At 41.6% G+C, this 22,558-nt stretch overlaps 1 protein-coding gene and 1 long non-coding RNA gene across 3 annotated transcripts; both read right to left on the bottom strand.

The window, feature by feature from the left end:
- Window positions 1-455: 455 nt before the first annotated feature.
- On the bottom strand, window positions 456-22,325 carry LOC119906226. 2 transcript variants are annotated; one of them, XM_038723789.1, is made up of 5 exons: window positions 21,732-22,325; window positions 21,321-21,593; window positions 2,560-2,612; window positions 2,330-2,381; window positions 456-1,076 (listed from the first exon to the last, which is right to left on the bottom strand). In XM_038723789.1, the coding sequence occupies exons 1-5, from the start codon at window positions 22,182-22,184 to the stop codon at window positions 1,029-1,031; spliced, it is 879 nt and encodes a 292-aa protein (XP_038579717.1). In that variant the 5' UTR covers window positions 22,185-22,325; the 3' UTR covers window positions 456-1,028. The 2 variants fall into 2 exon arrangements, with proteins under 2 accessions (XP_038579717.1, XP_038579719.1); XM_038723791.1 differs by lacking the exons at window positions 21,321-21,593; window positions 21,732-22,325 and adding exons at window positions 3,214-3,510; window positions 3,945-4,386.
- LOC119906227 lies at window positions 15,080-16,968 on the bottom strand. Its single transcript, XR_005444948.1, has 3 exons — window positions 16,828-16,968; window positions 16,504-16,527; window positions 15,080-15,773 (listed from the first exon to the last, which is right to left on the bottom strand). It is a non-coding gene; the product is annotated as an uncharacterized LOC119906227 (long non-coding RNA).
- Window positions 22,326-22,558: the final 233 nt, after the last annotated feature.

Raw genomic sequence — 22,558 nt, 5'->3', positions numbered from 1 at the left:
TATTTATGTCCATGTGTTCTGGTAAGCACCAATATATACCAAGGAAAATTCTTCTTGTGTGAAAATATGCCTGGCAATAACCCCAGTTCTGATTTTGATTCTGCGCACTGACGGACCAAGTGGAGTTGATCATCTTACCAACAACCCCACAGAAGTTAAATAGCTGGGACTCCCTGCCAATCCGTCAGAACTGAAGAACACTACCACGTGAGAGGCCGAACATTTTTGAGCATCTTCATCTCAGTTCAGTTGCTCTTTATTTTAACCTTCATAGGATAACTGTGAGCTGGACCTCTGAGAACCTTCACAGACACGGATTTGCTTATTTGAAATAAATGGAAATGTGAACTTCATATTTTTAGATACTTTCTTCTTGGTTCCTTTTGCTGGTGAGAAGTGTTTGGTAAAATTTCCTGTACTTGCAGACGAAAAAAAAGTCGGTGGATCAGCAGGAACATGATTAAGGAGCTTTATTGGTGCCAAAGTTTCAGGACAAATGCTGCCAAAGCATCAAAATATAATTTGGACAGCATAGCATTAACAGTAACTGAATTACATTCAGTGAGATTGATATATATGATTTATATAAGTTATACAGTACATCCTATTCAATCCCCACTTAAAAGTAATGTTATGGATTAGCCTCCATCTTCCCACTTACATTTCAGCACATCTTCTGACACTGGGTGTGTGTGTGTGTGTGTGTGTGTGTGTGTGTGTGTGTGTGTGTGTGTGTGTGTGTGTGTGTGTGTGTGTGTGTCCTCGGGTTTTGGTATGGTGACACGTATTGCTCAGCAAGATGTGCTGTCTTTTTCTCCTAGGAGCATTTTTAATCTGAGATAAGAGACTGAAACTTGCTAAAGTAAACAGAAATGAGGAAAATATACTTGGAGTTAAAAGCTTTTATAATATAGAAAATATAAATCACAATAGAAACATCAATGCAATTAATTGAAGCAAATAAATGATAAATGTTACAAGTTTACAGCAACAGCATGTTGTGTAAATGAAACCATCGTAGACCATCTTCACTGCTGGTTTGAGGAACCTGACTTCATTGACAAAAGCGGAATATCCTGTTAGGAGGAAACACAAAGGAACAGAATTTATAATGTGAATATAGAATTATAATAACGTACAGGTTCACATTTGGTGATATACACGTTTTAATTTACTGAAAACTGGAAGGCAGCTGAGCGTGGTTTCCTTGCCGCTCGCTCGGCTCTGGTTCTGCCGCTCCCAGCCATCATGGCCTGAAAACCTCCAGTTCTCAGTGCAGGTTGAGACCGCGCAACCCATGAACATGAACTCAGTTGTGTCTGTTAGTGTAATATACTCTGTATTGACTGCTGCTTGTTTGTTTTATTATTGGCTTTATGATGCATCATCCAATGAGTGCTGCATATCATAATCTAGCGAGCAGAGTGTAAAATTATAACATTATAATATAATAACATAAAGGGCAGAATTGTGGTCTCTCTTTGTGGAGTGTGAGGCAAGTATTTGGATGCTGAGTGTTGGTTTGAGAAAGAAAGAAAGTGTTGGACCACATAATGAACAATGAAGTCATTTCATTTAGCTTTATTGGCATGTGTGTGAGGTAAACAATGTTGCCAAAGCAGAAATTTGCATATAAACAGTAATCAAATATATGTACAGTGTCTTACAAGAGTGAGTCCTCCCCTCAAGTTTCTGTAAATATGTGATTCTATCTTTTCATGTTTCAACACTGAAGAAATGACACTTAGCTACAGTGTAAAGTAGTGAGTGTACAGCTTGTATAACAGTGTAAATCTGCTGTCCCCTCAAAATAAGACATCACACATTCAGTTTAGTCATTAATGTCTAAACTGCTGGCAACAAAAGTGACGACACCCCTAAGTGAAAATGTCCAAATTGGCCCCAATTACCCATTGTGTTATTTTGAGGGGACAGCAGATTTACACTGTTATACAAGCTGTAGACTCACTACTTTACACTGTAGCAAAGTGTCATTTCTTCAGTGTTGAAACATGAAAAGATATAATCAAATATTAATAAAAATGTGAGGGGTAGACTCACTTTTGTGAGATACTGTACATATTTATTTTCTTACTGTTTACATGAAAATTTCTGCTTTGGCAACATTGTTTACCTCACACTCATGCAAATGTGTGTGTGTATATATATATAGATAAAAACTCTCTGTTGGGTACTGAGCCTGTGAAGTACTCTCGATAATGTGTATTGTGTTTAAAAATACTACAAATACCACATAGGAAAGGTTGGACTGCGTTGGTGTACCTTCCCAACAACAGAGCAGAATATCCAACAGGTGTAGGTTCTTTACCTGTTCCCCTGCTGCTGCTTCAGGACGGCTTGGCTGGGTGGGATCAGTTCTTCTGCAACACCAACACATTTTACACACTGTTTACCACGATGATGTGTTGCTGCCCACCATGTAACAAACGTAGGTTTGTATAAAAACGATCTCAACATATGATTAACTTCAACAGTTTGAGCTCTTCTAAAATTGTAAATCATATAATAATTAGCAGACTCGTTAGCTCAGAAACAGACCTGAGTTGCTCCTGTTGCTGATCCTGTTGTTGCTCTGGATGTTGCTGCTGCTCCTGAATTTAAATGACAAAAGATGAATTCTGTTGTTATTATCCATTTGTTCTTTTTCTTTTTATTCTGTTTCATGTTTCCTTGTGTTTACGGGTTTTTGAATTAAAAGGGATCAATGTGTAGAACTACACATGATCTGCTAAAAGCTTTGTTTCTGACGTTTGGTCAAGACCCCTTGGTGTCACTTTTTAAGGCCACTGTAAAGTTTTTTAAAGAGGGACAAAGTCCAAACAAACACCGGACTTTTCCCCCGGAGACCCAGAGTTCCCGTGTGGAACTAATAGACAACGTTAACTTCTTTTTAGCTTTAGTTAAGCTACTTAACGCACATAATATACACAACTAACATTAGTTATGTAACTTAACTTACATAATTAATGTACTTCTTTTAACCGAACCATGATCTTTTCTTAAACATGACCAAACTGCGACCATTTCGCAATGTTAACCATGTGTTTTCTGACTGGAAGTCGCAGATGTCCAGATGGGAATGCTTGTATTAATTAATATTATTATTATTCATTTCCTGTTAGATCATAAGGTGGTCCCTGTATGTGAGGTGTTTTGTTTTCATTTTGATTTATGTTCCTGTTGATTATTTACCTGCTTCTTTGCTTTAAGTGTCGGCCGAGTGGAATCATCTTTAATCAGATCTTTAGCCACATCAAAACAGCCCTCCCACTGTTCGCTGCGTAATTTGCTCTCGACTGCTTCAGTCAACGTTTCTTTCGCTGCTTTTGTCAGAATCTCTTTCAGCACATCTTTCTCTTCTTCCAAAATCACTTTGAGGTATGAGGTTTTTCTGTTGCAGCACGCTGAGTCCTTACAGCATTTCTTTCCAAATAATGACATTAAGGCAGCCAACAAAAGGGCACCAAGGAGTATAGAGATGCCAATCATCTGGAAAAGAGACGACAAAGAACAGAAAACTGAGAAACGGCAAGGATATTAGTTTGTTCCCTTGAGGTCTCAGGCTGATGGAACATTCACATATTTCATTTCCCACAAAGCCTCATTTCTATGTGTTTTCCACAGCCATCAGCCAACTAATCGTACCACCACATCCTGTGCATGTTAGGTGCAACAATCACAACATTTGAGATCATAACCTACCTACTATACACAGTGCATGTACACGCTACTGTGAAGTTGCTGTTAGACGCTTCTTCCGATGTTATAGAATTATCTTGAAGCGTAATTATCACATCATCTTAAATAAGATAATTATCTTGTGACGTCCATAAATCTCCACGTAGTACAGCATTATTATCGTTCATAAAATAAAGGAATATCACAGTGACTGGCATGATGCGTAGAAAACCAGAGAAACTCACCCAGGACTCGTTCTTCAGTTCAGCGATGATTTGTTTTTCCTCTGCTGTGATTTCACTCTTGTCTTTGCAGGCTAAATATTTCTGTTTGTCAGACTGATCATTTCGACAGCAAACATACCAGTGCCCATCGATTAACACAGATACAACCCACAGCAGACCGATGAAAGCTGCCTTGATAATGTGATACAATAAAACCCAGAAAAACTTGCATGTGTACCTCCAGGTCCTCCGAAAGGTCTTGTCCACCCCGAGCTGTAAAAAAAACATGATAAAAAACGGCAGACCCATGTAGACGTTGCAGTCACGAGTTTGTTTTCTGCACGAGCACTCCAAATTTTTTTCAAGCACATTATTGTGGATAAAAATCACAATGATTGCGACGTAGCTGCTGAGCGGTTTGAGAGCGAGCTTTGGGAAAATGTTCTTCATCTTTGGTTGCAAAGTTTGCATCTGCTGAGAGCTGCTGCTGGTAACCTCTGAATATACCTACAGGAAACCAGGCTTTTCCTGTTTTCCTTTCATCTCACTAAAATTTAGTGGGGGGTAGAGTACCGTAAATCTGAAAGAATACCATTTGACAAACCAACTCAAGTAAAGTAATAAAGCTGAGGATGAAAGAAGTCGCTGTGGCATGTAAGTCAATGTCTAGCCTACAGTGTTTGTCTGATATAGCATTTTACCGGACTTAGACAAGTCTTACTGGCTTTAAATAGTTATGGCCCATAGAATAATGAACAGATACAGAATAAGAGCCCGTCATCAGTTGGCTGAACGGAGATGATGTGCACGCAGCTTCGTCCTGTTGGCTGATACCACCTTTATCAATGGGACCGAACCCAAAATCCTCCCAAACAGGTGCTGAGGTGTTTCTCTTGTTCACCACTGAGTGAGACAGAGCGAGCAGCAGGTGAGCAGGGAAGTTTAGCTTTAGTTTAGTAAATGCTCAGTGCAGGTTAGAGTCTGTCAGAGAATAAAGGCTGCAGCTAAAGCTCCAGTGTGAGTGTTATTGATCAGCTGCTGGTAAAGTGAAGGGGGTTATGGGGTTGTAGATGATGTCCAACAGTTTTTGCCGACATCGAGGTCGGACACTACAGTACATCAGCTCTATACTGCATCTCCATTTCAGTTTATTGGACAGAACAGCATCTATATTTTTGACGGTACTGAAAGTCAAATCGTGATTACTGATTTTGTATTTGAATACCCTGGTGTACTGTAATACTTTGATAGTGCCCAAGCCTAACTCGGAGGACAAGTTCCTTCGTTTTTTTTAACATTGTTGAGTGCGCAGCCACGCTTTGCATGTTGATCTCTAATTTAGGTATTTCTGTTTAATACAATTCATTTTCTTGTGATTTATGTCTCTACATGGAGACCTCTGCCTCTGTCTCCTAGTGCTGCTCTTGGTGGGAACTGTTGGGCTTCTGTAAATAACATCATAGAGTACGGTCTAGACCTGCTCTTTATGCAAAGCGCTCTGAGATAACTGTTGTTGTGATTTGGTGCTATATAAATAAAATCATACTTGCTGCCTAGCTTATTATTGTTGCCTGTATCTGTTGTTATCTTGCGATGGACGTGCAGCCAACCAAACTTTCTTTTACTCAATGCAAAAATAGGGGAAATAAGCAGGATGAGAATATGTGGATGACAACCTTAACAGTACACTGTTCATAAAGGGAAACAGCCAACGGGTCTTTGTGATCTATGCCATGAGGCTGAGACTGGGATAGACACAGGAAAGACAAGAAATCATGACACCCTGTGGAAAACAGAGCAGCTGGAGGACAAGGTTAAAAGGGTTAAAATGTGGAGACTCTGTTCCATGAAGGGAATGGTTATTTAGTTTTTAAGGACTGGAAAGAGTTTAAAAATGAACTGTGACACTGAGGTGGGATGAAGGGATGAACATCATGGATGTCAGTAGCTGGAAAACCTCAAAGAAGAAGGATGTGCTACAACCTTGTCCTCTGAGAGGGCTGATGGGAAAGGCATAGCATCCTCAACCATGGTGTCATCGGATACGATGCTGAGGAAGCTCGGAGAGGGAGAGTGGTGTTTTGCTGCTAGTCCCTGACACACCGTTCTCATTTCAGGGCAACCGATACCAACGCTTTCAGAAAAAGTGACAAAGTGTAGTTATTTGATGCTAAAGGTCAGCGTCTCTATGAGATGCTCCCAGATGCGTCTGTATGAGACGCTCTGGGGTGTGTCGACCGGCTAACCCTACAGCTGTGCTAGCAAAGCAAGTACAGTTTTAAAAGGAATCTAAAAGGTTTGTGTAACTTGTAATGAGTTACTAACCACTTTCAGCTCGCCTTGGACCTGCTGTACAGCATGAAGGAGTCCACCTCAACACCAAGTCTTCTTGGGGTGTTAGTTAGTTAGTGTTTCCTGTTTTACTTTGTAGTTGTGCTGTCCCTGGTGTTGTTGTCTTGTTTGTCTTCCTGTCTCTTTGTTCACTGATTGTTGGATGTGGATCACCTGTGTCTCGTTATCCTCACCCCACCTCTGTCTTTAAATAGTTGTCTGTCTTTCACTCTTTGCAGGTTCATTGTTTCTTGCCTTGTGTTCCTGGATTATTACCCTCTGGATATTATTCTGGAATTTCACTGTCTGTTTGCGTCTTCATTGTCACAGCTCAGGTGCTATCTATCAACATGGGTTCACCTGCTGGCTATAATTTATAAAAATGACTTTCCTGCTTTCTGTCACTAAAGTTGAAGCTGCTCTAAAGTGTGTACACTCAGCAACACACCATAACAGGAAGTCCTTCCCGTCACTGTTTCATCACAGAAAAGTTCCACCTTTAAACTCTCCCATAGTTCATTACTAAGGTAAGGAAAGGTAAACCACATTGTCACATAAATTCATACATTTCTGCTTTTAACCCATCCCCTAAGGGAGCAGTGGGCCGCCACTGTGCAGGGCCCGGGGACCAACTCCAGAAGAAGACTGAACGTACATTTGAAGTTTAGCTAACTGATGAGTTTCATCTTGCTTGATCGATAAATATAACTATCTGCAAAACTATTCAGGCTTTTTTCCCTTATATTTATGAGGTCTGGTAATATTTTTTTTAAATGGGGTATGTATATTGTTATTATAACACTTTGTATAAGATACTGTTTTTGTGGGAGTCAGGTTATGCATGGATTGTGCTTGTCACATGACCTGCACAGGATCTACTTAACACACCTGCTTTTGTAATTTCACTGTCTGAGCCTTGAAGAAGCAATGGGCGAAACGCGTTGCTCACAAATAAAGTAGTAAGTCAGATCAGTGTGCGGTAGTTTGTTTTTGATTTATCCTGCTATCTACCAGCACCTCATTGTGTTGCTGTGCTCGGGGAATTTTTTGTCTTTGTTATCCTGAAGGCACATTTGAAGTTTAGCTAACTGATGAGCTTCATCTTGTTTGATCGATAGATATAACTGAGTATCATCTGCATAACAATGAAAGTTTATGGAGTGTTTCCTGATAATATTGCCTAAAGGAAGCATATATAAAGTGAAGAGGATTGGTCCGAGGACAGATCTTTGTGGAACTCCATGACTAACTTTGGTGTGCATGGAGTACTCATCGTTAACATGAATAAAAAAATTCTGATAAATAGGACTTAAACCAGCTTAGAGCGGTTCATTTAATGCCAATGAAATGTTCCAGTCTGTAAAAGGATATGATGGTCAATGGTATCAAATGCAGCACTAAGACCTAATAAAACCCACGTAATGAACACGGTTGAAATTTTTTATATTCAGCAGAGAAAACTCAAACAATTTACCATCATTCATCCATATACAACAGACTTTGTGAAAGATGAGGTCACTAATGTGTTTACATAAACATTACAGCCAGGCTCTTTTCAGAATAAGACTTTGATTGATCAATTCATTTCATTTAATTTTCTGTTTAGTCTGTTTTAATACTTTAATGAATCAATTTCCACTTCATTATGATACCCAAATAAACTCATCTTGCCTTGCCTTGTGTTCTGTTTCTTTACACTAAAGATGTTATGAAGTACAGTTTTACAGTATAGGATACATGTAAACTGCTGAGTAAGATTTACATGTAGCAGAAGAAGGAAATTATTGGCCTGCGCAAAGATACCTTGTGGTGTGTGTGGTGGATGCATTTTATCTTGCATGTGCCAGCAGCTCCAACTCTACAGTGCACACTGTGTGCAAAGCTTTTTGTTTGTCACTGAAGGTACCGACCTGTTGGTTTGATCACAGATAATTTGTGGGCAGAAGCTCAAGTGGAAAAAAGAGCTCCTCTCATGATTATTTATTCCTTACCAATTTATTTTAATTCCCTCACACTCACGCAATTAGTTCACACAGAGACCATGGTGATTAGTATTCACGGACACACACACACACACACACACATTAATGGTGAGAAGGATTTAGTTTCACATTTGACACTGTCTGTATCATGTAAAGATCGATTAGCATATAACAAACTAATAGAATGGATCTTATTTTGTTTCCAAACTGAATCGGACAAAACTAATAAACAGAAAACAAAAACAAACGTCTTTTTTTGTTTTTCTGTTTTAAAACTAAAACTGAAAACACTTTTGATATTTATGTGTCTGATTTGTGTCTTGCACTTGATAAACGTGCCGCGAAAACACTTTGGCGACGATTTGATGTAATGAAGATGATACAATGAAAGTAAACATGAGTTGTAATTTTGTGTGGCTAAAACTATTTTGCTTCAATGGCTTCTTTTACACTTCCAAAATACACATTTAGTCTTTGTTTTAAATAGCTCATATTCTGCTTTTTGGCTTTTCCCCTCTCCTTTATTGAATTGTATATCTTTTTGTGCATGTAACAGGTTTGCAAAGTGAAAAAGCCCAAAGGGAGTTCCCATCTCCCACAGAAAACTCTGCTCTGAGCTGACTGAAAACATCTCGTTTGTAGTCCAGCTGCTTCCCTTTCATCCCTTTGACGTCTAAATGTGCCTGATATAACGCTCGCCAAGCGGCTACTCCAACACGCCCCCAAAAACACCAGTGGAAAAACTATTTATATCTATATCTATAACTATATATATATATCTATAATGTCTGTAACAAGACATTCATGGACTAGAGCAGAAAATATGGATCTGATGCAATGCTACTATACAAGCAATCCTGGTGAGAGAGGTTATATGCAAAAAGGCAAGAGCGAGCCAGGACGACAGGTAAGCGGGGAGATGTTATCATCATCATCCCCACACTCAGAGAGACAACAAGCCCTTACGGCACAGATTCACTCAACGATTGAAGATCATGACCAAGCTGGACCCCCAAGTACAATGACCAAGATTGCCAAGGCTAAGTGACAAATTACCCTCTGAAAGTCTGCTAGAAGATGTGAATGCAGCACTACATACTATCCCTATTAAAGCCATAACCGAGACCAATGAGCTGATGGAGGGTAAAGAGCATTACCCCCCATGGAGGAGAAGGCTAGAGCCAAGATCAAGGCAACATGAAGAATCACAGCAATCTCCCAGAACAAGATCCAGTAACCATTACAATGGCAGACATCCAAGAAAGAGTGGCAGGCATGAAGATCTGGACAGCACCAGGCCCTGACATGATCCACACCTACTGGCTGAAGAAACTAACTGCACTCCTTGAACACCTAGCAACACAAATGAACCAACTGCTAATGGATGGGACCCACCCAGAATGGTTAACCCAAGGACGGACAGTCCTGATCATGAAGGACCCCCAGAAGGGAACAATCCCATCCAACTACCGGCCAATAACCTGCCTCTGCACAACATGGATGCTCCTGTCAGGCATCATAGCGGCTAAGATGAGTAGGCACATGGCTCAATACATGGACAGGGCCCAGAAGGGAATGGGCAGTAATACCAGGGGAGCCAAGCACCAGCTACTGGTTGATAGAGCGGTCACTCGAGACTGCAAGACCAGGCAGACCATTCTGTGCACCACCTGGATTGACTAAAAGAAAGCCTACAACTCAATGCCACATACATGGATACTGGAATGCTTGGAAATGTACAAGATCAGCAGGACACTAATAGCCTTTGTGGTGTAGCTTGGCCAGAGTGGCTAGGAAGGTGGTAGGTAGGCAGACTCCAACATCATATGTTTGCAGAAGTGATTATTTTATTGACCATGGTCGGCAGTACATGGATAATTCAATCCAAAATAACAAAAGAAAAATAACGCATCAAACTTCAAACCCCCTGTTTATATAGGGTGGTCAATTCACACCCAACTGCTTCAGCCCATCCCATTCTGATGCAGGTTGATCTACTCCACAATATCTATACCTAGAAATCTCTTAATATTTGGAACTTCGTTATCAGTTCACTCTGCTCCCACTGCCTAGAAAACAGGTCAGGGTTATTCACACATTTATTCATAATAATCAAAAACAACCAAAAGAAACATTCCTATAAAGAAAGAAAACCCTCTACTTGGTTTGGCCCGGTGACGTCATCCATGACCACCCTATTCCTATAAAACAGGAAATGCTTAGGCCGGCCCCTCCCCAAACAATTATCCTGCATGGTGGAACTGAACAAAGGAACAAACAATTGTGAGTATTAACACAAGAAAACAATTAAACCAAGTTTAAACTTGCAACCTAATAAAATTGTGCTGAAACTAACTCATGAATATGTGTTTACTCTAACTTACCATATGCTTTGCACTCGCCTGTAACATAATACAAACACAAACAACCCAGAATAGTAAGTGGTGCAGTTTTACACAAGCTATGGCAAATTACCAAAAAACATAAACGTATAAACTAGAAGGTCATGGCCTGTATGGGACAAGTGGTGAGCAAACCCACCTCGTCACAGCCTTCATCAAGAACTCAATGGGGCTGTGGAAAACAAGTCTGGAAGCCAACTCAAAGCCAATTGCACAAGTCACCATCAAGTGCGGCATATACCAAGGCGATGCACTATCCCCGCTGCTGTTCTGCATAGGCCTGAACCCCCTCAGCCAGATCATCACAAAGACTGGCTACAGATACCGGTTCCGAAGTGGAACAACCATCAATCACCTCCTCTACATGGATGACATCAAGCTGTATGCAAGAAATGAGCGAGACATGGACTCACTGATCCACACTACCAGGATCTACAGCAATGACATTGGAATGTTATTCGGACTGGACAAATGTGGTCGCATGGTATCAAAAAGAGGGAAAATGATCAGACCTGAGGGGATTGAACTACCACAAGGACACATCGCAGATGTTCAGGACAGCTACAAGAACCTCGGGCTGCGGAAACGGAAACCATGAAGAGGCCAAATACCTACAGAGAGTAAGGCAGGTCCTGAAAAATACAGGTGCAGACAGTGCAATGATGCCCCTGAGACAGTACAGCACATAACAGCAGGGTGTAAGATGCAGGCAGGAAGTGAGTACATGGAACGCCATTACCAGGTAGCTGCCATAGTGACCAGGAACATCTGCCATGAGTATGGGCTGGAAGTCCCAGGGTCAAAATGGAAAACACCTCCTAAGGTAGTTGAGAATGACCGAGCTAAGATCCTGTGGGACTTCAAGATCCAGACTGACAAACTGGTGATGGCTAACCAACCAGACATCGTGTTGATCGACAGACAGCAGAAGAAGGCTGCAGTGACAGATGTGACGATCCCAAGAGACAGAAACATCAAGAAGAAGGAACACGAGAAGCTTGAGAAATACCAAGGGCTGAAAGAGGAGCTAGAAAAGATGTAGAAAGTAACAGCAACAGTGGTGATCGGAGAACTGGGGGCTGTGACCCCCAAACTGGGAGAGTTGCTACAGCAGATTCCAGGTAAAACATCAGAGGTCTCTGTCCAGAAGAGTGCAGTCCTAGGAACAGCTAAGATACTGCGCAGAACCCTCAAACTCCCAGGCCTCTGGTAGAGGACCTGAGCTTGAGGATGACACATACCACCCTGCAAGGGGTGATAGGGGGATTTATTTTTTAATTTTTTATATTAATTTATAAATTAAAAAAATCACCCCAGTTAAAGGGCACTTTCTCTCAGGGGAGGAACAGGGACAGGTGTGTCCATGCGTATGTGTGCAAATGTCTGATACACACTTTGTAAAAGAAAAACAAACTGCTGATGATTTTATCAGAGGTGGGATCAAATCAAGGTAAACTGAAGACGTTTCATCTCTCATCTAAGACACTTCTTCAGCTCTGACTGACTGGAAGAGAGTCCCAGCTATTTAACTTCTGTGGGGTTCAGGGTTCAAGTGACGTGGGAGCCAGTGGGAGCTCAGCTCCCATAAGGAGGCTCTGAGCTCCCATGGAAGCAGTAAAATCATGCATCTGTGGGGGTCTCAAATTAATTTATCAACAACCATTATTTTGAATCACAGTGTATCAATAATGTATTTTTCATTATAATGTAAGCTTATTTGTTTAGTATTATTGGCTTTTTGATGCATCCTCCAATTAGTACAGCGCTACAAATGATAATATGTTTGCTACTGTGTGCCGGCGACAAGCAGTACACTTTAATAATACCATAATGGGTGGAACTGCGGTGTCTCCTTGAGCAATAGTCTTTGATGGCATTTTTCAGGCGATTGAATATCACAGACATCTGGGGCAAGTAGTGGACTGCTATGTGTGTGTTTGTGCGTTGGCGTGTGTGAGAGAGGGAAATGTATAAATTGGTATAAATCTCTCTCTCCAGTGAAAAAATTTAACATTTAAATATGAACTGAAGAGGAGGAAAAGTAGAAATCCTCTTCCCTGAACTGAAGCACAGAACTGGAGGAATTCCCCTGATTGATATTTGGAGTAAAAGCTGAAGCAGCAGCGGCCTCCAGTGGCGTCTGGATACGTGACACGCTGTCACTGCTGCTCAGAGGGATTCTGGGAATCTGCTGTCAGTTTCTAGTTACATACAGGCTGCCTGCAGACACTACTCAGGGATTAAAAAAAAATACTGTTACTGTGTCTACATGTTTGTACTTGAAATTATCTACTATATATACTGCAAGTCTATATTACTGGATGAATCTCAGGTCTGCAGGTACACACACACACACACACACACACAAGGAGTGATGCAGTGCGTGTTGGTGACCACATGGTGTCAGTGCTGACAAAGAATTCTCCACACATCTCTCTACAAACAACACATTTTAACTACAGCTGAATTTAATTTGTCTTAATACATTTTAAAAAGAGTCATGAACAGGGACGTCACTAGGATTGAAAGACAGGGGGGGCTCAGCCCTCAGGGTATGTGTCACTTGTGCAAAATCTTTGCACTCGCATCTTTTGTTACTCTATTAGAACTCCACTTAAGTCAACAACCAGTGAAGAAGCTCAGATGTTAATACAAAGCAACAGACATACTTTGTTCTACCAGTTCTCCTCTGTTGAACAGAAGTTACTATAATTTTACATGGAAGCAAAAAAAGATATAATAATAATAATAATAATATTGCTTCCTCATTGCTTATTGCTTGCTATTTACTGTTTTACAGCAAAACATTGAACTTAGCAGCTTTATGCTAAGTTCAATGTTTTGCTGTTAACTGCATTTCGTTGCATTTTGTATACAATGACAATCGAGTCTCTATCATTAATCCTGAAATCTGTTAGTTGGGGGGCGTTCTGGGGGTCCTCTCCCGAAAATCTTGAGGTTTTAAACAATATTTCTGCATTGATTTTTGGTGGAAATGTTTTTATTTATGCAAAGGGAAACACAAACTCAGGTGGCACGTGACAATTCAAAATCTGAAACTCAACAGAACTGAAGTGAGTGCAGCTCTCAGTCGTTCTGGTGTTGCTTTCAGATCTGTTTCTCCTGTAGATCAGCTTTCTCATTTAATATCATCCCTGCTGAGTCAGCACACATGAGAAAGCAATAAGTTTATCCAGTCCATTATTGAATAAGATTTGGCACTGGTACCACAGCTAGCTTCTCTCAATGACCAGGATTCAAGGAGCTGCTAACTCTGATTGATTAGTGTTAACATTGATGTAGCTAGCTAGCCTAGCAAAAATGTCATATAACTGTGTTATAGGTGTTATAACAACACAGTGTAAATGTAATTCAATGCTGCTCATGTGAGTACAAAGACACACCTGAGCAGCAGGTATGCTAGTATGCTTTTCTTACCTCACTGTGTGGCGGCAGGCGCGAGCAGTGAAAACAAGGAATGGAGGTTAACTTATATGGACTTATCTGGATTTAAAGAAGCAGCAGTGTGAAAGTGACAGCTGTAGAAGGGAGTTTAATTTATTAGTGCATTCCTTAAATGGAATGGATTTGATTGACAATGCTTTAAAAGGTGAACAAACAGATGGGCTAAATTACAGACAGTAAAGCAAGTGGGTCCAATATCATTGGTCTTAAAAAGTGGGTGGGTCTTACTACACACCCGTCCCGATTTCAATTATGAAGCAGAGGAAGTAACCAGAAGGTTTATTTTAAGCTAATAAATACAAATTATATATTTCTATAGCATTTATTGATATTCTTGCTTCTCTTTATTGAGTATATGTCTGCACTTAAAAAAAAATCTAAATCTAATAATTATTCTTCTCATTATTATTTGGGGGGGGGGGCATAGGAACATGTTATGATGGCTTGACCTCCATGGTCATGAAGTTGTTCTGTCAATCAAAGTTATCCATCACCTGATCCCACTGGTGATCAACCATTTCTCAGTTATTCATGGCTGCATGGATCCATTCATCTGTTTGTGTGGTAGTTATTAGTATGTGTGTAATAATGTACATAATGTAATGTTTGTGTGTTTCCTTTGGGGTAACAGCACACTTTCTGTCCTCCTTCTTGGCTTGAATCAGATCCAGTTCTTTAGTCTTCACTCTGAGCTCTTTAAATCCTCACTTCATTAATATAATGAAACCAACAGTGTGGTAACAAAGGCCTGGGGGGTCAGCATGTGTCAGAGGTCTCTCTCCTCCTAAAGCTTTTAGTATCTGATAGAGAATTAAAGGAAACTCTGCCTACTGACGCCTTTAATGCTCGTCGCTCTCTTCAGGGACGCAGATCAGCATTTCTGTCTTTATTAGAGAACTGTAGAATATGAGGGGCCTCACTGAAGAGCTGCTGAAGAAACCTGAGGCTCAGCTGAAGAAGCAGAAAAGGAGAAAAATGTCTTTCAATAGATCAAAACCATCTATTTGGTTTTATTAAGTAAAAGCACAAAGCAGAAGCTCCTACAAAGTAAAACTTATTCTTATCTTACTGTTCCTACGTCCAGACAGCTGAACCTGGTTAATGACCAGCAAACTTAACTACATCTATAATAATAAACATAGTAAAACTGATTAACAGGTTGATACAAAGTCAAACACAACAGAGCAAACAGGAAGGTGAAGTTCTCTTTTTTTCTTCAGGTCAACATTAAACAGCTGGTTTCACAGACAGGAGTTTCTGCAACAGGAAGCTCTCCTCAGTGCTCAGAGCAGAGTTCCATCTTTTCAGTCTCTGAATCTCTCCGTCCTTCAGACCTGGTCCTTTCAGGGTAGTTTAGTTTAAGGAGCATCAGGAGAACTCATTCTTGGCCTCCCCACCATCCTCCTAATGTCAACATTTATTTACAGCATCAGATTAACTTCAACAGAACTCTGAAGGCTGAACACAGAAATATAAAACTATAATATTAAAAAGGTCAGTATGAATCAGAAAAGCAAAGAAGCTGCAGCTGCGTCCCTGATAAACAGTTCAGTTACAGATTAAAGCTCAGCAGAATTTCTCAACACTTTGTTGTGTAAACCATCAAAGTCTGCCAGCATTTATGGGTCGCTTGATGGACCTGGCTCCTCCTTCGACAGAAGTTTGTCCCCCTGTTAGAAAAACAGAACGTCAGTCAGAGTCTCACCTGGAACAGATCACAGAATAAGTACAGAGGTAATATTTGGTGTGAATGTTTTAATCCTGTCTCTCCTCATAATGACACACCAAGCTGAGCTCAGAGAGATCAGGGAGGGAGGACTTCCACCATGACCTAACAACAGCACCATGACCAACAAAGAACAGACAAGAACAGCTGCAGGGCGACAACATGAGAGGAGGACGTTACAGATAGATCATGTTGATCATGTTGATCATTAGCAACGAGGATTATTGATTGATCCACAGTAAGATCAAGAAGTGAAGGCTGTCTCTTTGTCCCTCCTCTCCAGCTGTTCCCCAGGACCCTTCCTTTTAATTTTACATCCATTTCATATTTATCATTGCTAAGTTGACCGTGGGGCCCTGCACAGCGAAAAACGTAAACTAAAGGGACACCAAGGGGTCTTCACCAAGCGTCCACATGTGACGAGTCGGGAGTGAGAATGTTTTGCCCTCAGACTTTTTTACCTGCTCAGCTGTTCTCACTTTCCTCATCAGTCACTCTCTATAAACCAGCCCAGATCATTTATTCCTTGGTCAGTTTGTCCTAGTTGATGAGTTTCTGTCTTGAATGTTGGCTCACATCATTTTAAAGTAGGACCAGTTCTACTGCAACATCAAAAGTCCCCCACAGTTTACCATGTATTGATTATTTTGACAGATATGTGTGGATGTATTTACCTCATCCATTTCGATGCTTTCCACCTGCAAAGACAATACAATCAAAATGAAAAGGATTGAAGCCCAAATGTGGACAATACTGCTGTTCTTATCCATTCTTTCTTTAGTTTTTCTTCTGTCTCACTCTTTCCCCTGTGTTCTGTTGCTGCCCACCATGTAACAAATAGTTTTCTATTAAAGTGATCTCTAAATAAAACTACTTCCCTTTCTCAGTTTGAGCTGCTCTTCTAAACTTGTAGGAAACTGTGTTGATAAAGATAATGATGGTCAGCTGATATTATGGTGAGCAAGCTGATTAGCTGACTGGTTAGCTCAGAAACAAACCTGTGTTATCATGGCTTCTCTTGCTGCTTTAAAGGCTGCTTTACCGGCTGCTTTACCGGCTGCTTTAAAGGCTGCTTTACCGGCTGCTTTAAAGGCTGCTTTACCGGCTGCTTTACCGGCTGCTTTAAAGGCTGCTTTACCGGCTGCTTTACCGGCTGCTTTAAAGGCTGCTTTACCGGCTGCTTTAAAGGCTGCTTTACCGGCTGCTTTACCGGCTGCTTTAAAGGCTGCTTTACCGGCTGCTTTACCGGCTGCTTTAAAGGCTGCTTTACCGGCTGCTTTAAAGGCTGCTTTACCGGCTGCTTTACCGGCTGCTTTAAAGGCTGCTTTACCGGCTGCTTTACCGGATGCTTTAAAGGCTGCTTTACCGGCTGCTTTACCGGATGCTTTAAAGGCTGCTTTACCGGCTGCTTTACCGGCTGCTTCTCCGGCTGCTGTTCCGGCTGCTTCTCCGGCTGCTTCTCCGGCTGCTGTTCCGGCTGCTTCTCCGGCTGCTTCTCCGGCTGCTTTACCGGCTGCTTCTCCGGCTGCTGTTCCGGCTGCTTCTCCGGCTGCTTTACCGGCTGCTTCTCCGGCTGCTGTTCCGGCTGCTTCTCCGGCTGCTTCTCCGGCTGCTTCTCCGGCTGCTGCTCCGGCTGCTTCTCCGGCTGCTGCTCCGGCTGCTTCTCCGGCTGCTGCTCCGGCTGCTTCTCCGGCTGCTCTCCTGTCTGGACCAAAGTTGTGAAGTGATAAAGTATCAAAAATCCAGATGAAAATTGTAAAAGCACAGGGAGTGAATTTAACAGAATAAACAATGTATCCTTCCTGCAGTAGGTGTCAATGAAATTGACTTGAAGCATGATGTCAGCCAACAACTTTCTGACTTCCAACTTCTAACTACCACACTGCTAAAGTCTTGGAATATTAAATATCTGGGATGGCTAAACTACACACCTCTACTTAAATCACTAGAGGATGGCCCAGTTTCCCCATCACTCTACATGCTGAAGGAACCTAAGTGACATTAGTATAGAGGTTGACACTAAGCAGGAGGCTTCCGTTCTGAGATGTGAATCCAATGCAGAAGTCCCTGAAACCTGCCTGGAAGTCTACTGAACAGCCAGCAGGGGGCGACTCTTCTGGTTGCAAAAAGAAGTCCGTCTCCATCAGAAATTATGGCAAAATGACCCTCCGTTGCAACACGTCTTGTCTCTGCAAATAGTTGTATAATCTTTCTCTATGCTTTTATTATTCTTATATAACTTGCATTGTCTAATCCATATTCCACGTATGTGTAGAACACTACTTGGCAATAAAGCTCTTTCTGATTCTGATTCTGATTTAACGTTACTAACATCAGCTCCTCCGTGGTCAACTACAAAGATGTAGAGTACTCTGGAGCCTCCAAAGGCTCACAAGAGGATTCTTTTTTTAGGTCTACTTTTGCGTCCCCTCACAATACTTTTCTTCTTTCATTACTTCTAAGCTAGCTGTGTATGCTCAGCTGGTTTCAGCGGCTACATAGTAATTTAGGTTTCTTCTGGAATAGTCTCTTACATAAAAATAAAAAAAATCCCCCTCTCATCCCTCTACCAGAGGCCTGGGAGTTTGAGGGTTCTGCGCAGTATCTCAGCTGTTCCTAGGACTGCACTCTTCTGGACAGAGATCTCTGATGTTTTACCTGGAATCTGCTGTAGCAACTCTCCCAGTTTTGGTTAGCCATCACCAGTTTGTCAGTCTGGATCTTGAAGTCCCACAGGATCTTAACTCGGTCATTCTCAACTACCTTAGGAGGTGTCTTCCATTTTGACCCTGGGACTTCCAGCCCATACTCATGGCAGATGTTCCTCCATGTACGCACTTCCTGCCTGCATGTTCTTGTGCCGCCATGATTAGTGCTTCTGTGCTGTCCTTCAGTCCAGCCTTTTCCAGCCACTGGTAGGATTTCTTGATATCAGCCACTTCTTCTATTTGTCTGTGGTACATGCCGTGCAGCGGCTTGTCCCTCCATGAAGGTTCTTCATCTTCCTTGTCCTCATCCTCAGGTTTCTGCTGCCTGAGGTATTCACTAAGCCCTTCATCTTTGGGGGCCATCTTCCTGATGTACTCCTGGATCTTCGTCGTTTCATCCTGGACAGTGGTCTTGACACTCACTAGTCCTCTGCCTCCCTCGCTACACTTGGTGTACAGTCTCAGGGTGCTGGATTTGGGGTGAAACCTCCATGCATTGTGAGGAGCTTTCATGTCTTGATGTCAGTAGCCTCTATCTCCTCCTTTGGCCTGTCTACTATACCAGTGGGGTATCTGATGGTATCCTTGCTGCCTCCTCATGGTTTCCATTACCCCAAGGTTTTTGTAGCTGTCTTGAACATCAGTTCTATCCCCTCGGTTCTGATCATCTTCCCTCTTTTTGATACCATGCGACCATACTTGTTCAGTCTGAACGACATTCCAATGTCGTAGCTGTAGATCCTGGTAGAGTGGATCAGTGAGTCGACGTCTCGCTCATTTCTTGCATACAGCTTGATGTCATCCATGTAGAGGAGGTGACTGATGGTTGTTCCACTTCGGAAGCCAGTCTTTGTGATGATCTGGCTGAGGGGGTTCAGGCCTATGCAGAACAGCTGCGGGGATAGTGCATCACCTTGGTATATGCCGCACTTGATGGTGACTTGTGCAATTGGCTTTGAGTTGGCTTCCAGACTTGTTTTCCACAGCCCCATTGAGTTCTTGATGAAGGCTATTAGTGTCCTGTTGATCTTGTACATTTCCAAGCATTCCAGTATCCATGTATGTGGCATTGAGTCGTGGGCTTTCTTGTAGTCAATCCAGGTGGTGCACAGGTTGGTCTGCCTGGTCTTGCAGTCTCCAGTGACTGCCCTATCAAACCAGTAGCTGGTGCTTGGCTCCCCTGGTATTACTTCCCATTCCCTTCTGGGCCCTGTCCATGTATTGAGCCATGTGCCTACTCATCTTATATAATTATATAATATAGTATAGTATGTAGTTATAATAACATAGTGGACTCATGGAAAAATAATCGGTTATCATAACCTTTTTTCATGATTAATTTATTAATGACTCAGCATAATCTGTATTAAAGACAAAATAATCAGTCTGAAAGTCTGATATGTAGGAAACAGTGTCCCTCCACTTTGACTGTTTAAGCAACAAGCATCACCGATGTAAACAGGGAGCAGCCTCCCCTCATCTCGCTGGAGCCTTGCGCTCTAACAGAATACTGCATGCTCCAGGACATTCAATTTCCCGGTGTTTGGCAGCATGGCAAGTATGTAGTCCCATTTCCTCAAGACTGGACATTTACCAGGAGCAGCCTTAAGTCTAAGCTAGGCCAGCATTGCTCTATCCCGGCTCTCTTTCCTCTCCTCCGGAATGATCACAGCACCCGTAGTATACATATATATGACTATTGAGCAGTAGTACTAGGCTATATCAATATAGGAAATGCTCGGTTCAAAGTAAAATTCAATAAGTTGATCCATAGGCTACTGGAGTGTTGTGCTGAGAGCAGTTGAGCATACACAGCTAGCTCAGAAGTAACGGATGAAGAAAAGTATTGCGAGGTAATGCGAAAGTAGTCCTTAAAAAAATAATTCCTCCTTAGAGCCTTCCCAGCCACCTTACTGTACTGTAACCTGACAACTCAATGCTGATCTAATCCTCTGTTAACTTTCACTGTCACTTTCTGCTGCTCTCTCTTACATTCGCTCGTCCTTTGAAGAATGAGGAGAGAGAGACAGCCATGCGTTGAGTGTTACCGTGCCGAAAATCATTAACGATCATGTGAAATTTTAGTAGCAGCGCTCATTCATTAAGTAGCGACATCACATTGCTAGCAACTGGTTTAAAGAGACCAAGACGCTGTTTTTTTCAGGCAAGAGTCCTGAAGGTTGCACTTTAACACAGCTGAAGAATAAATCCATTATATATCTGTAGTACAATATGAAACAGAGACTCACGGCAATAACATGACAGCTGCATGTTGGTACATAGGATTAGGCAAACTGGCCGTCAGAGGTGACAGAAAAATCCAGCAAGTTTTATGTGTGGTAACCACCCTTTCAAACACAGGCCATAACAAAGTGATTCATATCATTAAAGCCTTTCAACAAAAGATAAACTAAGGAAATACATGTTTAAACCATCCTGCCATCATTTTTAATATAACATAAATGGGGGTCACATTGTGGTCCCCTTCTTTCACGTTATGTCCTACACCCTTCAGTTTTAAAAATCGTACAGCACCCTGTACATCCTGTTGACACAAAACCTTTTAATCAGGAAGACAGACACACAGAACCACACACGACGTTCAGGACACCACATGCACAAAATCTAATCTTCTTACAGATTGGGTAGCAGAACTTTGTAGGAAACAGCTGATACATAAACACAATCCGACCTTCTGTCTACTAGAATCTAAACACCACCTGCTCACAACTTCTTATTACCTTCAGACAAACTGAATGAAAATATTATTTTTGATTCTTTACCTGGTTCTCTGTTCGTTGCTCCCCAGCAGATGTTTTAATCAGTACTTCAGCAACATTGTTCCATCGTCCACTTCGTATTTCCTCCTTGACTTTATTCATCTCTTCTTTTGCTACTTCCTTCAGAATCTCTTTCAGTGCGTTTTCCTTCTCCACCAACAATCGTTTTTCATTCTTAAAGTATTTTTCAGAGTCTTCACAGCATTTACTCCATCTATACAGTGGCATAATGGATGCCACAAAAATTATACAAAGCAGTAGAGAGCCACCAATAGCCTGAAATAGAAAAAAGTTGGTTATATTATAACAGCAGTTCTGTGTTCTTGCTGTCATTTCATTAAGACACTGCAAGCTGATCAAAACAAGAGCACAGTGAAATAAAAAGTAAAACACTGACATGCTGGAAACACTCACCCTGGACTTGCTTTTCAGTTCAGCGACGGAGACTCGCTCCCCTTCAGTGAGATTATTCTCCTTGGCTTTGCAGGCTAAGTCTATCTGTTCAGTGCTATAATTCTTACAGCAAACATACCAGTCTGCTTCAATTAACACAAAAGCAACCCAAAGCACACCGACTAAAGCTGCTTTAACAATCTTACGCAAGGAATAACCCAAAAAACTGCCACAGCATCCGAATGCACCTGAACGCTGGTATCTACAGACTCTCTGAAATGACCTGTCTGTCCAGAGTATTAACAGAAATATAAAAACAACAGGCAGACCTATGTATAAATTGCAGTCATTTACTTGTGGTTTGCAAGTACACGGAAAATCCCTGTCAAGCAAAATACTGTAGGTAAACATCAGAATGATTACAGCGTAGGTGCTGAGCTTCCCAGAAACTAGTTTAGTCAGTAAGGACTGCATCTCTGATGTAGAGCTGGAAACAGCTGCAGCTTCTACCCTCTGAACATGCACCGACAGGAAACATTGATTTCCTGGTTGTTGTTTTTTAAATAAATCTGTTGGGGGTGTTGCAGATGAACGGGAAGTGAGTCATCTGTCCAGATGACTGCCATCCCATCTCAGATCTGAGAGAAGAATAATAGAAATAAATATTTTATATATGTGTGTGTGTATACACCAGTCAGCCATAACATTATGACCACCTGCTGGTCATAATCATAATAGTCAGTACAGGGTCATGGATGGCCAAGGCTCAGTGGTGCACATGGGGAGCAAAGGCAGGCCTGTGTGGTCTGATCCAACTGACGAGCTACTGAAGGTCAAACTGCTGGGAA

Source organism: Micropterus salmoides, unplaced genomic scaffold (assembly GCF_014851395.1).
Source record: "Micropterus salmoides isolate LMB-PRFRI ecotype aquatic unplaced genomic scaffold, ASM1485139v1 Ms_hic_scaffold_16, whole genome shotgun sequence".
Classification (NCBI taxonomy): Eukaryota; Metazoa; Chordata; class Actinopteri; order Centrarchiformes; family Centrarchidae; genus Micropterus; species Micropterus salmoides.
Note: the sequence above shows the minus strand (reverse complement) of the source record. Positions and strands in the feature narration are given on the sequence as shown.